The following is a 15,712-nucleotide window of genomic DNA, read 5'->3' on the forward strand; positions in this document are numbered from 1 at the left end:
GCGTCGTCCGCTGCTTCGTGCGGGGGTCCACACGCCCCCTTCGCACGGGCTGTCGGGGCCCCGTACAGGAGATCGCGGGGGGCCCCAGCGGTCGGACCCCCCGCGATCTGTAACTTATCCCCTATCCTTAGGATAGGGGATAAGTTGTTCACCACTTGTTCACTACTGGACTACTCCTTTAAGGACTGAGCCCTTTTTCGCAATTCTGACCACCGTCAATTTACGAATTAATAACTCGAAAACGCTTTTACAGAATATTCTAATTCTGAGAATGTTTTTTCGTGACATATTCTACTTTATTTTGGTGGTAAATTTTTGGCATTACTTGCATCCTGTTTTGGTGAAAAATCCCAAAATTTTTAAATTTTGCATTTTTCTAACTATGAAGCTCTCTCTCTACTTGTAAGGAAAATGTATATTCCAAAAAAAAAAAATAATAATTTTATTCACAAATACAATATGTCCACTTTATGTTGGCATCATAAAATGGACATATTTTTGCTTTTTGAAAAATTAGAGGGCTTCAAAGTAGAGCAGTAATTTTCCAAAACTTCATGAAAATTGCTAAATCTGAAGGGACAGAGGTTACAGAACTACAACTCCCAGCATGCCTGGGCAGTCCAGGCATGCTGAGAGTTGTAGTTTGGCAACATCTGGAGGGCTACTGTTTGGGCACCACTGTAACATTGGTCTCCAAACTGTGACCCTCCAGATGTTGCAAAACTACAACTCCCAGCATGCTGGGAGTTGCAGTTTGGCCTTCCTAGTGGTTGCCACAGTAAAGATCACTTTACTTTCACTTTCATTTACCCCCCCACCGTAGTTTACCTACCTGAGCCAGGATACAGCAGTCTCCAGCGACGATCGGGGGTCCCCAGGCATCTTCTCCTCCAGGTACCGGCCTCCATCTGCTCCCGACGTTCCCCTCGACATCCAGGGGTGGGCAGAACGGGGGGGTTGCCATGGCAACCCACTGTCCTGCCCTGCCATTGGTCAGAATCAGTTCTGACCAATGGCAGGGGATAGGAGGAGATCGCAGCACTTCGACCTCGCTCCTATCCCTCAGGATGATCAGGGCTGTCACTGATAGCTCCGATGATCCCGGCATCCCGAAGACGCGGCATCCCGAACAGCGGAGACATAGCAGGAGGGTCCCTTACCTTGCCTCCTGGTGTCCGATCGCCGAATGAATGCTCAGTGCCTGAGATCCAGGCATGAGCAGTCAAGCGGCAGAATCCTCGATCAATGGTTTCCTATAAGAAACCACTGATCAATGTAAAAGATCAGTGTGTGCAGTGTTATAGCCCCCTATGGGAGCTATAACATTGCAAAAAAAAGTGAATAAAGATCATTTAACCTCTTCCCTAATAAAAGTTTGAATCATCCCCCTTTTCCCATAAAAAAAAAAAACTGTGTAAATAAAAATAAACATATGTGGTATCGCCACGTGCAGAAATGTCCGAATTATAAAAATATATCATAAATTAAACCACAAGGTCAATGGCGTATGCGCAAAAAAATTCCAAAGTCCAAAATAGTGTATTTTTGGTCATTTTGAATATCATGAAAAAATCAATAAGTCCTATCAATGCAAAAATGGTACCGCTAAAAACTTCAGATCACTACAAATATGTAAAAAAAACTTCAGATCACGGCACAAAAAATTAGCCCTCATACTGCCCCATATGCAGAAAAATAAAAAAGTTATAGGGGTCAGAAGATGACAATTTTAAACGTATACATTTTCCTGCATATAGTTAGGATTTTTTCCAGAAGTACGAAAAAATCAAACCTACCGTATTTTTTGCCGTATAAGACGCACTTTTTCTTCCCCAAAACTGGGGGGGGGAAAGTCGGTGCGTCTTATACGGCGAATACACCCCTATCGCGGCGGTCCCTGCGGTCATCAACGGCCGGGACCTGCGGCTAATACAGGACATCATCGATCGCGGTGATGTCCTGTATTAACCCTTCAGACGCGGCGATCAAAGCTGACCGCTGCGTCTGAAGGGAAAGTGACACTAACCCGGCTGTTCAGTCGGGCTGTTCAGGACCGCCGCGGTGAAATCGCAACAGCCCAACTGAATAGCCGGGTTAGTGCTTACAGGACACCGGGAGGGACCTTACCTGCCTCCCCGGTATCTTCTCCGTTCAGGGATCCTCTGTATGGCCGGCGCTCTCCTTCCTCGCCATCACGTCGTCGCGTACGTGTGTCAGCGTGCGTAACAACGTGATGGTGGCGACGGAGAGCGAGGATACCCGGCCGGCAGCAGAGACGTTCCGGAGCAACATCCAGGGCAGCGGTGACGGGTCCGGAGCGGCGGGGACACGTGAGTATTACCTTCTATGCAGTGGTCTTCAATCTGCGGACCTCCAGATGTTGCAAAACTACAACTCCCAGCATGCCCGGACAGCCAACGGCTGTCCGGGCATGCTGGGAGTTGTAGTTTTGCAACATCTGGAGGTCCGCAGGTTGAAAACCACTATTGGGTTCAAAATCTTAATTTTTTTTTAGATTTTGCACCTATAAATTGGGTGCGTCTTATACGCCGGTGCGTCCTATAGGGTGAAAAATACGGTATATAAGTAGGGTATCATTTTAATTGTATGGACCTACAGAATAAAGAGAAGGTGTCATTTTTACCAAAAAATGTACTGTGTAGAAATGGAAGCCCCCAAAATTTACAAAATGGCGTTTTTTCCCCAATTTTTTCTCACAATTATTTTTTTTTCCGTTTCACCGTAGATTTTTGGGTAAAATGACTGACATCATTACAAAGTAGAATTGGTGGCGCAAAAAATAAGCCATCATATGCATTTTTAGGTGCAAAATTGAAAGAGTTATAATTTTTTAAAGGTAAGGAGGAGAAAACGAAAAATGCATAAACGGAAAAACCCCTGGTCTTTAAGGGGTTAAATTCTTTTACAGAGTTCACCATGACCCCTTACTCTGGAAGAGAATTCCACAGTCTCACTGCTCTTACAGTAAAGAACCCCTGTCTGTGCTGGTGTAGAAACCTTCTTTCCTCTAGACGTAGAGGATGCTCCCTTGTTATAGATACAGTCCTGGGTATAAATAGATCATGGGAGAGATCTCTGTACTGTCCCCTGATATATTTATACATTGTTATTAGGTCGCCCCTAAGCCTTCTTTTTTCTAAACTAAATAACCCCAATTCTGATAATCTTTCTGGGTACTGTAGTCCTCCCTTTCCACATATTCCCCTGGTTGCCCGTCTTTGAACCCTCTCCAGCTCCACTATATCTTTCTTGTACACTGGTGCCCAGTACTGTACACAGTATTCTATGTGTGGTCTGACTAGTGATTTGTACAGCGGTAGAATTATTTCCTTGTCGTGGGCATCTATGCCCCTATTGATGCCCCCCATGATTTTATTTGCCTTGGCAGCAGCTGCCCGACACTGGTCACTACAGCTTAATTTACTATTAACTAAGACTCCCAAGTCCTTTTCCATATCAGTCGTCCCAAGTATTCTCCCATTTAATACATAATCCCAGCTTGGACTTTTCCTCCCCATGTGCATTACCTTACATTTATCAGTGTTGAACCTCATTTGCCACTTCCCAGCCCAAACATTCAACCTATCCAGATCCATTTGTAACAGTGCACTGTCCTCTATAGTATTTACCGCTTTACATTTAGTTTAGTATCATCTGCAAAGATTGCTACTTTACTATTCAACCCCTGTACAAGGTCATTAATAAATATATTAAATAGAACAGGACCCAAGACTGACCCCTGTGGTACCCCACTAGTAACAGTCACCCAATCAGAATAAGTACCATTAATAACTACCCTCTGGTTCCTATCACTGAGCCAGTTACTTTCCCACTTGCAACCATTTTATGCACCAACCTTTTATGTGGCACCGTATCAAATGCTTTGGAAAAATCCAGATATCCGACATCCAGCGATTGCCCCTGGTCCAGTTTGGAGATCACCTCCTCATAAAAGCTGATCAGGTTAGTTTGACAGGACCGATCCCTCATAAAGCCATGCTGATATGGGGTCATACATTTATTTTTATCAAGATACTCTAAAATAGCATCCCTTTGAAAACCCTCAAACAATTTATATACAATTGAGGTTAAACTACAGGCCTATAATTCCCGGGATAACCTTTTGACCCCTTTTTAAATATTGGCAGCACATTTGCCATGCGCCAGTCCTGGGGAACAGTCCCTGTTACTATAGAGTCTCTGAATATTAAAAAATCTGGTCTGTCTATTAAATTACTTAATTCCTTTAGAACACAGGGGTGAATGCCATTTAGACCAGGCAATGTACTTCTTCCTGGGTTAGACAGGCGACCTGTACTTCTTCCTGGGTTAGACAGGTGATCTGTACTGGGGAGTTTACCTTATCTCGCTGTATTTCACCTGGCATTTCATTTTCCTCGGTGAAAACAGTGGATAAGAATTTATTTAATAGATTTGCTTTTTCCTGATCCCCGTTTATAATTTCCTCCTCATCATTTTTTAAAGGGCTAATACTTTCATTTTTAACCTTTTTTCTATTTATATAATTAAAAAACATTTTGGGGTTAGTTTTACTCTCTTTGGCAATGAGTCTTTCTGTCTCTATTTTTGCTATTTTTATGTTTTTTTTATTTATTTTTCTCTATAGCTTTTTAATGCTTCTTCACTGCCATCCTGTTTTAGTAGTTTAAATGCTTTACTTTTGTCATTTATTGCTCCCTTAAAGGGGTACTCCGGTGAAAACCTTTTTTCTTTTAAATCAACTGGTGCCAGAAAGTTAAACAGATTTGTAAATTACTTCTATTAAAAAATCTTAATCCTTCCTGTACTTATTAGCTGCTGAATACTACAGAGGAAATTCTTTTCTTTTTGGAATTCTCTCTGATGACATCACGAGCACAGTGCTCTTTGCTGATGTCGTTATAATAATAATAACTCTTTATTTATTGTTGTCCTTAGTGGGATTTGAACCCAAGGCCCCAGCACTGCAAGGCAGCAATGCTAACCACTGTGCCACCATGTTACCCTTAGCATAGATCGGCTATGTATGGTTGCTAAAATGGACAGAGATGTCAGCAGAGAGCACTGTGCTCGTGATGTCATCAGTGTTCCAAAAGAAAGGAATTTCCTCTGTAGCATTCAGCAGCTAATAAGTACTGGAAGGATTAAGATTTTTTTATAGAAGTAATTTACAAATATGTTTAACTTTCTGGCACCAGTTGATTTAAAAGAATAAAAGGTTTTCACCGGAGTACCCCTTTAACATTTTTTTCCATCCATATTGGTTTTCTTTTATTTCCGACCCTTTTATTCCCATAGGGTATATACATCTTACAGTGAGAATTTAAGATATTTTTAAAAGTCTCCCATTTAGTGTCAGTGTTCTTGTATTTGAGGACATTATCCCAATTTATATTGTTAAGGGCTTCTCTAAGTTGATCAAACTTTGCCCTCCTAAAGTTCATTGTTTTTGTGGCCCTACGAGAGATTCCCTTATTGAAGAACAAGTTATAATGTATTATATTATGATCACTATTTCCTAGGTGGACTTGTGGTGTCCTGGTTCAGGACCTGGTCCTGTCCCTTTGTCTAAAGTCCCCTCAGCCAGAGTCCCTCCATGTCAATAGGGCTCACCTGTATGGCTAACCCCTAGTCGCCTCATATAAATGGTATTTGATGTGTGTGTGTGTGTGTGTGTATATATATATATATATATATATATATATATATATATATATGTTATATAGGAATACCTCTGTATAGGACCTTTGAGGTCACGTGCCTTTAATTAAATTGTATAATGGTTTAAGGACCTTTGGGTCATGTGATACCCAGAGTTCACTGGGTCAGGACTGACAGGTTCTGCTGACCAATGAGCTTTGTCCCACCCCCTTAATATATAAGGGGCTGCAGCCACTAAATTCTCTCTCTTGAGACCTGTACATGAAAGCAAGCACATCTCATATCTTCAGCATTAATTCAAGCTAGGCCTGAAGCCTAATACCTAGCAGCCACAAAACCGTGAGTTATCCAAGCTCAAACTACTAAATCCTGTGTGACTACTTGAAACTCAAATCTCCTAAAAATAGTAGCACAGTGGCTAGCACCAAAGCTCATTGATCCCAGAGTCCCAGCAAACCTGTGAGGAACCTGTACTGCGGTTCTCTCTCTCAAAGACTGTTATGTTCCATGCCGTTGCATAAAATATACAGTAAAGTTACTTTGTTTACTTCATAAAATCTGCTGTGATAGGATTATTACATTTAGGAAACCACACCCTGGCGTCACGACATTTAAGGGTTAACACCAATAGACCCTACACTATCATCGCAACACCCCAGGCACCATTGCTCTTCCTCCTGCTCACCACATTCTTCTACTTGCACATTAGTTACTCTGTCAGGTCTGTTGGTTAATATTAAGTCTAGTAGGGCGCCCCCTCTGGTCAGGACCTGCACCATTTGGGACAGATAATTGTCTTTAGCTATAGTCAGAAACCTGTTTCCTTATGAGAGTCTCCCAGTTTATATCAGAATAGTTAAGGTCTCCCATTATTATCACATCATTCTTATTTGCTGCCTTGTTTAATTGCCTCAGTAATTGATCTTCTGGCTCTTCCATTATGTTTGGTGGCTTATAGCAAACCCCTATCAGAATTTGTTTAATTTTATCTCCATATATTTCTACCCATAATGACTCCCCATTATCATTTCCCTCCCATATATCCTCCCGCAGTGCGGCCTCCAGACTCGATTTCACATAAGGACAAACTCCTCCCCTTTCTGTTTTGTCTTATCCTTCCTGAATAGACCATAACCCTGTATCTTGACCGCCCAGTCACAGCTATCATCCAACCAAGTCTCTGTTATACCCACTATGTCATCAATCACTCCAGTTCCTCTGTTTTATTGGACAGACTTCTGGCATTAGTCAACATGCAATTCAAAGGTGTATGTTTTTTCTTCCTATGAAGCCTATCCCTATTAACTATTCTAAGCCCTCCCTCTGCTCCACTCTCAGGTATATTAATAAGTCCCTCCTCTCTATCTTCACTATCTTCCCCCTCTATGTTGTAGGTTTCCTCCCCCCAGTCCCTAGTTTAAACACTCCTCCACCCTTCTAGCCATTTTCTCCCCAAGCAAAGCTGCACCCTCCCCATTGAGGTGTAGCCAGTCCCTACGGCAGAGCCGGTAACCGACAGCAAAGTCGGCCCAGTTCTCCATGAACCCAAACCCCTCCTTCCTACACCAGCTTCTGAGCCCCTTGTTTACCTCCCTTATCTCCCACTGCCTCTTTGGTTTGGCTCGTGGTACAGGTAATATTTCAGAAAATATTACCTTGCAGGTTCTTGCCTTAAGCTTGCGGCCTAAGTCCCTGAAATCATTTTGATAGGGGATAAGATGTCTAGGGGCGGATTACCCCTTTAAGGTCAATGGTGACCTGGGGTCACCTGAGATATCATCCATACAGACATCTGTGCCCACAGAGGTTAAACAAGAGAGGTTAGAGAATACATATGGCAATGTAGAACTGGAACGTAATCAATAAGGTAAAGGTTATGGACGCACCATGCCATAAGAAGTATTTGTACCCATTATTTGGCAGTGATTTCCTATAATAAACCAGTCTCTTTCAACTCTTTTTCTTTTTTTGTTTTTATCCCTAAAAATAAAAGAATCAAAAGACTGCCTCACAAATAATAAAACAATCAGAACAACAAATTAAAATTGATTATTTAATTTTTATTCATTTAACATTCCAATTCATTTGTACCCAAAATTTGACTCCGTGCCGCACCATACAAATAGTGGAAAGATCAATTTTAACAAAGGAATAAAGAAAAAAAAAGTACCAAACAATGAAAAAGAAAAATAATATTGAGTGAACATGACAAATTCATTTACTATTGTGTTTTTTTTAAACTTTCTGTAAAAAGAAGAGATGACATAAAACAATTTATACATATCCAAATAGTATGGTGACAAATGAATACTGTAATAGCATTAAAATTAAGTGAGGTATTCTGGGTATAAAAGCAAAAAATATTTTCTACAACTCATAATGACACAATTGAAAAGTGAAATACTGTTGGTTTAATAACATGAATATCGAAATTGTAACATCCAGAAAACAAAATAAACAAAAAATCTGTTGGTCTCTTTTAAAAATGGCCATAAAAAGCAAAAAATTTGATGAAATAACACTTAAAAAAATACTTACAATGGAACTGAAATATAAATTTGACAGAAATTATTAAAATTCTGAAAATACTTGACAATTTCTCACCTATCGATTCTAAAATTTCTTTAGAATGGGAAAAACAATAAAAGATAAACTAAAAAAAAAATTCCAGTAACCAAGTATACTGGACGTATAATTTTTTTAATAAAATAAAGAGAAAAGATACTTTATATTATATATTTTTTTTTTTGTAAATTCAGTTAAGGTTTCATAAAACTAAAATAAAATTATCATATAAGATTAGAAGGAACTTAAAAATTAAATTAATTAATTAAAATGAAATATATAAATGTAAATGAATAAATAAATTAAATGTTACCTATTAGTAATAACTTATAAATAATAATAGAAAAATAATAATTAAAATTATGTTCCACATTTGTTATTGTTACTTTTGAAATTTAGGATAGTGAGCAAAAGATTTTTCCTTTCGAAGACTTACATGTTTATCCAATACTCTAACTACAAACCGCATATCAATGCACAAACTGTATGATCCTTATGGTAATGAATCTGCGTATAAATTTACCACTTTGGGCTGGAAAAAAATACTGCATCAATAATTTTTTTTTTTACATTTTTAGAATCACAATTTTGGTAAAATTGTCGTCCCATTTTAGCAGCCTGAGGCTTTGTTACCACATTGACTTTTTTGTGATTTTAGAGAACAGAAGACAATATTCTCAAAGGAAAAAAGACCTGTAATGATTGCATACTGGGCCAGAAACTCAAGTAAAATGGCAACTATGTAATATATGGCTGTTTCAAGTCTTCCTAGTGGCTTATAAATGTGGGGGTCCTTCCCAATTTGGCCGCAGTGGACAGCCTGTTGACCCATCATGATTCTTTCATGTTTAGGTAAAATAGAATATTGGGTCACTATACAATATGGTTGTCTGTATGTTGTTGGTAACTGAGACATCTGCAATTTTATGATGAAAATCCCATAGAGCTATGTAAAAGTTTTAGGTCTATAGTTGGTACCGATGGCTTCAAAATTCAATGTTACCTAATGCAGCACAAAAGGCTCTTTAGCTCTGGAAAGTTTTGCATAGCTGAAAATGAGACTTCATAACATTGACACATATCTTCAAATGTCACGAGCATTGATCATTCACCCTGTTTATATAAACTTTTTTTTTCCAGCCACCAAAAGAAACTTATATTTCAAAAATTGGCAAACACAAGATTGCAAAACGTCAATGTCAACTCATTCTTCTACATAAGTTAAAGGGGAATTGCACCATAACTGATTTCCTTGCAAGTCATACTGACTACACAAAATTCTCAAAGAAATAGGCCTCTACAAAATGCCTAAGCGCTGGCTAAGTACTGTATAAAACCTCAGTCCTTGGGAAGGAAGGGGAGCAGAGGTAGCAGCTATACCCAGGCACTGGTGCAAGAGGAGCCCAAAGGTCTTTTACCCCATAAAAAGATTCCAGTAGTAAAAATTACACATTGTATTTGGACCAAGGAGTTTCATATTACATCTGTGCATAGTCCCTTTGTTCAGAAATTCATTGGGAGCACCAATCATGGCTCATAACAATTGTCAACTTGTATGTTGGACAATGAATTTAGATGGAATTCCCCTTTAACAAATGATCAATGCCTTAAAGTATATTAGTAATATGGTCTGCCACTCATAGGCTCTGTTTGATATTACATTCACATGAATGGGGCTGAGCTGCAGTACCAGACACAGCCAACAGTTTTTGAAAAAGGAAGAGCAGACCTTTATCTGTTTAATCTCAAACGACAGAATATAGTGAGTCTTGATGGTCTCAGAAGCACATCTCCTGATCCAGAACATGGCTTTCAATTTCCTGAATGGGACAGCCATTTTAAAAAGTCAGAAGCCCCTATTCTCAGTATCACTAAGAAAGTCAATCAAGTAAACCCATTGCATAAGTCTAGGCCACAGAGAGTTAGAGGCCACCTGGAAAGGACCTTCAAATACAGAATCCATAGTCAATGAGTGCTATACCATACGAGTGATGGAATTTTAAGTTAAAACTATATAAGTAGCAATAACAACCTTACAGAATTAAAAAAGGGTCAAGTGCATAAACATATCAGTGCATGGAGAGAACATGGTGTCATCGACAATCCAATCCACCTCAAACACAATTTGTGCAAGCTATTATTAGTAATGAAGACCATTGGCCAAGTATATACCTATTGATTTAAAAATAAATCTAAACTTCTACCTAACTCCTCGAGAGCAAGGAAAACCTTAAGATGAATGACCGCTGAGGAGAAGAGATCCAACCCAATCAATCAATCCAGAAAAATTGACAGAATCATTCAATGATAGTTAGTCAGTGTAACTGGTTTAGCCATGAAAATAATCCTTTAAGGCACCAAAGCACCGAAATTCAGAATAACCCATGATGTAGAATGCTGCTTGTAGATAACGCGTGTGGTCCACCAGGTTCTAGAAGATTTTCCTTTCCAAAGTTACCACATTTCAAATATAAGAGGGTAAGATCTCAGAGCTGGTGGTTCTGTTGTATTGGTCTCTATGGAAGGTGGTGGTCACCGCATGGTGGTGAAAGGAGGTATTGCAGTTTCAAAAACTTTCATTGATATTGCGGTAACATTCGGAAAAAAAAAACACCCACAACCCATGTTGTTTCATTATTAATTTCTCAAGTAGATATAATCTAGACATAGCATAAGAGGCGATACCTCCCCTTGAGGGGGATTTTAGAACTTCTAGGCAATGGTCATTTTTAGGCTTGTACATGCTTTTAAACTCATTGTTCTCACTGGGTGTGTTACCCACCTTATCTTCAAATACACAAGTATATGGAAGGAGTAGACTCACTAATATTTAAAGCGTACTTACCGATACAAAAAAAAAAATGCAATCTCCTACTCTTGGGCAGTTGTAGGTGTAAATGTTCTCTCTTTGATGGAGTCTTTCTGGTGTCATATTCAGGCACGTGCTATGAGCAGAAATGTCTCTCCCTAGTTATTACTCTTCCTCCCCTCAAACACTCTGTCTACATCCCCCCTCCTGTCCCCTCCACTTCTTTACATTGGATGCATTTTTATAGTAATAACAGAGGTTTCCTAACAATTACCTGAACTACAATCTACTGGAAGGTAGGTGAGATGCCACCTTCCCCATGTAAGATATTTCTTCGATAGGTACGCTTTAAGAAAGTCTTGTCATTCTTGTAACCAACTGAACAAACCTTTGCCTGATGTTGAGCTCCTCGTCTCATGTGATGCGGTTGCCCATGTTTTAAGCCACCCAAACACTACAACATCCCATAATTACGGCTACCTTACCCTATATTCCATAGAAATCCAAAATGCTTTGCATTAGACTAACCATACAATGTCCCAAAGAATAGTTTTGTCCTAAAGTATGTAGATCACAGTAAAGGGTGCAAAATCATATAAAAAAAATAAATAGCATGCTCTTAACAACAAATAAAAAAATCAACCTTATGACCGCCTATGAAAAGTGAAGAATTACGTCCAACGCGGCTTTATATATTGTCTTTAGTATCCTGGAACACTGATGAGTTTAAGGAACAGTCCTTTATCTGCATACTTTCCATGTCATCAGCATCTGCTGTGATAAAGGTCACCAAAGAATGGTCTTCCGGTAAAACTATGTTCCTTCTGTGCTTCTCTGTATCTTGACATAAGTCTGGATAGCGAAACAGTATAAGTCCATACTTCTGGTTTCACCAGGCTTGTGATTGCGACCAAAGTTCTACTTTCCCATTTTAGCATCTTTTTTGAAGTCTACAGGTTAGGGGGTGTTTTGGAGAGACAGTAGAGAGGGGTGCACTGTGGGTTGGAATGTGTTCTCTCTCCTTGGAGTGCTAAATTAGGACTAAAAGATAAAAAATAAAAAGACAATTGGTGACCAGCATGAGAACAAGTGACAATTTATGACAAGAGGACTTTGTTCACAGACATTACAAAATACCACAAAATGATGAATGGAACAATTCAGTCAACCATATATCTGTGTAGTCTTAGAACTAAGGTGGTGCTTTTTATTTTATTTTGTGACTACCCAAAAATAAAATCTTGCTATAGTAGTAATAGTAGACAAGTCACTTGTCAGCTTTGCAGTATAGGCTGAGGCAGAATGAGCAGAGTCAGTTGTTCTCCTCTAAGCCTACATAAGGCAAGATAGTAAGGCTATTCACTTTGATAAGGCTATGTATACATCCCGTCATGTATGTATGTAAATGCACACCTGTCATGCCCACTATTAGGGCGAGGTGCTTTATTTCTGTTTCTTCCAGGAAACTGATGTTTCTATCTGGTTCGTTTCAGCAGTCATAAAACACACACTTCTGCAGAACAGTCTATACAGACAATACAGGCAGAAAGTGTCTGCTTCCAATATGGCTGCCGTCAGCAAAGTTGTTCGAAATTAAAAAATGAATAGCTATAATACAAAAGAAAAGAACAAACTAATTATTTCAAGTCTCAAGACTTATATCTAACAAGATATAATAAAAGAAAAGGAATTGGAAGGGCACTAACCACATTCATGTCTTCTTAGTTTTAATCTTTCCATAGTGAATAGCAGGTTGGAGTGGACGGATGCAATCAGGGCGCTCAGGGGCAACAGCCGTCTCATGCGTAATGACGGACATATGTCATTATGCATGAAACGACTGTAGCCTCTAAACACCCTGATTGCATCTGTCCACGCCATATCGTTACTCTTTATGGCAAGATGAAAACTAAGAAGACAGGAATGTGGTTAGTGCCCTTCCAATTTCTTTTATCATATTAGTATCTATAGTTTGCTGTTTATGGAATAGAGCACCCATGCCATTTTGGATATCTTTTAGTCCACTTTGGCCGCTGCACCACTTCAAAAAATGGTCAGTAGGATACATTATTGATTGGAAACCTACATCGATCTGTGCCCTCCCACTTTTATTTTCTATATCCTGGTTACATCTAACAAGTGCAACTAGAATTACATACATAGGACGTTCCCTTTAACCCTGCAATCAGATGATTAGCAGAAGTGCCAAGAGATAGACCTTAAAGGATAGAGGATAAGATGTCTGATAGTGGGGGGCCCGCTCCTGGGACCCCCCGCGATCTCCCTGCAGCACCCGCATTCTAATTTTTTAATTTTCTTTTATAGAATGAGTCATTACTGATACATAAAAAATACTAAAATAGACATACTTCTATATTGTTAATTTAAATAATTGTTTTCATTTAATAAGAAAAAGTCGAATAACTAAAAAAAGGTTTTATTAACAAATTTTTTTTTTTAAATTGTAAAACTTCTTACAATGTCACAGTAATCCCTGACTTGGGACTGGGGCATCTAAGGAGTAACATGCTGGGTTATAGAGTCTATTAATAACCTCAATAACCTCAAAGGAAAGCCATAAAATGGTTAGGCTCCCAAAAAGATCTACATATTACTAAAGCTGACAAAGGCAGAGCTGTGTGTGAACTATGTCTGCATACAATAAATAAATTGACCGCCATTTAAGTGCTACCTATGAGAAACTAAAAGAAAATCCCACCAGGCACACTATGGACCCCCTCAGGTCCCTTCTTAGGCGCCAGGTGGAAAAGGGAGTACTGTCAAATAAAATGGCTGAAAAATTAATCCCTGACATCCCAAAACCCGCAAAGTGGTATGTATTACTGAAGGTGCACAATTATATTGATACCCCTACCGGCCGTCCAATCGTAGGCAGTATAGGGTCTATCACTGAGGCACTTTTGAGTTATTTAGAATGGCTCCTGGCTTCACTCTTAAAAAGCATTCCCACACTATTAAAAGACACAAATGAACTACTAGGTGCTTTTGAAAAAAAATGTGGGCAGGACTCATACAAGTTACCATCTATAGACGGCGAGAGCCTGTACACTCGCATCCCACACAATGCGGGTGTACAGGCTATGAATGCCTTGCTGTCTGAAACAGATAAGTCTGCAGATTTTGTGGACGAAGCTCTTTTTGTCTCAAAAAACCACATTTTTGCATGAGGGGCATTGGTATAGGCAGGCCCATGGCACAGCCATGGGCAGGCCTATATCATGCATCTATGCAAACATCTTTTTGACTGTGCTTGAACAGAGGTACGTTTTTTTGTTCTGGTAACCCATATGAGCACCACATAAAGTATTATTTACGATATGTGGATGACCTATTGATAGCATAGGAGGGTACTAGTGATAATTTTTCCAATTTTGCGACGTATTTAAACACAGCCAATAACGTAAACAAGTTGTTCACCAGTCAATATGGAGACGATACCATTGATTTTCTCGATTTAAAATTACAGTTAAACAAGGGTATCCTGGAAACATCGGGTTTTAGAAAAACAATTGCAAGGAATTCCCTATTACACTACGCAAGCTCTCATCCATTTTTTGTAAAAAATAATATCCCATATAGCCAAATGCTTAGATTAAAGGGGTACCTCGCTGCTAGCGTTTGGAATAAACTGTTCCTGTGCCGGAAGCTCGTGGCATCATAGCCCCGACCCCTGATGGCGTCACACCCCACTCCCTCAATGCAAGTCTATGGGAGGGGGCGTGACAGCCGCCACGCTCCCTCCCATAGACTTGCATCGAGGGGGTGGGCTATGATGTCACAAGCTCCCAGCGCCAGCTCCAGTGTTCGGAAAAGTTTGTTCCAAACACTGAGCAATGGAGTACCCCTTTAAAAAGAGTCAGTAGCAATCCTGAGAAATATGAAGAACAAGTAAATGAACTGAGCAAGACACTAAAGAACAGAGGGTATCAGAATATAATAGAAGGAGCTTATAAAAAAGCACAATGCAGAACAAGAGATGAATTACTGACACCAAAATAAAAAGATAGAAAAAATTATAATGTATGCGTTTTTTCCTTCGCCAAAACAAATATGAATGATTGCATAAAAATAATTTTTTTTAGCATGATCCAGATCTGTGAAATTTGGCCGAGGAAAAACCCCTCATTACATTTAGACACACAAAAGCAGTAGGAGATTGCATTAAAAATAAAAAACGCAGAACACAAAAGAGAGAACATTTGAAATTGAGCCCCAATTTATTTCCTGCCAAACATCCTTTGTTGTGTATGCCATAATTTGTACTTGCAGCTATTTTTACATAGGCAAGACAAAACAAAAATTATTTACACGAATAAGGGAACTTCTCTATTCGCTCTTCACTGAAAAAGGAGACACCCGCTTTATTAAAGGTGATCTGTAGTGCTCTAAACTTATCCCCTATCCGAAGGATAGGGGATAAGTTATAGATTGCGGGGGGGGTCCGAGTGCTGGGGCCCCCCGCGATCTCCTGTATGGGGCTGTATGTACAGGAAAGAGGGCGTTCTGTCCCTACATGATGCGGCTGCTGGCATGCCCCTCCATGAATCCCATAGAGATACATGGAGGGGGCGTGCTGGCTGCCGCTTAATGCGGGAACGGAACGCCCCCTTTTCTGTACATTGCCGCGGCCCGTAC

At 39.6% G+C, this 15,712-nt stretch overlaps 1 protein-coding gene across 6 annotated transcripts in view; it reads right to left on the reverse strand.

Annotated features, from left to right (window-relative positions):
- Positions 1-7,737: 7,737 nt before the first annotated feature.
- The window catches only part of BICD1 (BICD cargo adaptor 1), a 189,741-nt gene continuing 181,766 nt past the window's right edge, over positions 7,738-15,712 (reverse strand). For 3 of the 6 annotated variants that reach the window (XM_056517531.1, XM_056517530.1, XM_056517534.1), the window contains one exon: positions 7,738-12,097. In XM_056517531.1, coding sequence (XP_056373506.1) covers positions 12,007-12,097 — 91 coding nt within the window. In that variant the 3' untranslated portion in view covers positions 7,738-12,006. The remainder of the gene's footprint in view (positions 12,098-15,712) is intronic. The other 3 variants (XM_056517540.1, XM_056517536.1, XM_056517535.1) reach the window with 3 other exon arrangements.

The sequence above is a fragment of the Hyla sarda genome, chromosome 4, assembly GCF_029499605.1.
Source record: "Hyla sarda isolate aHylSar1 chromosome 4, aHylSar1.hap1, whole genome shotgun sequence".
NCBI lineage: Eukaryota > Metazoa > Chordata > Amphibia > Anura > Hylidae > Hyla > Hyla sarda.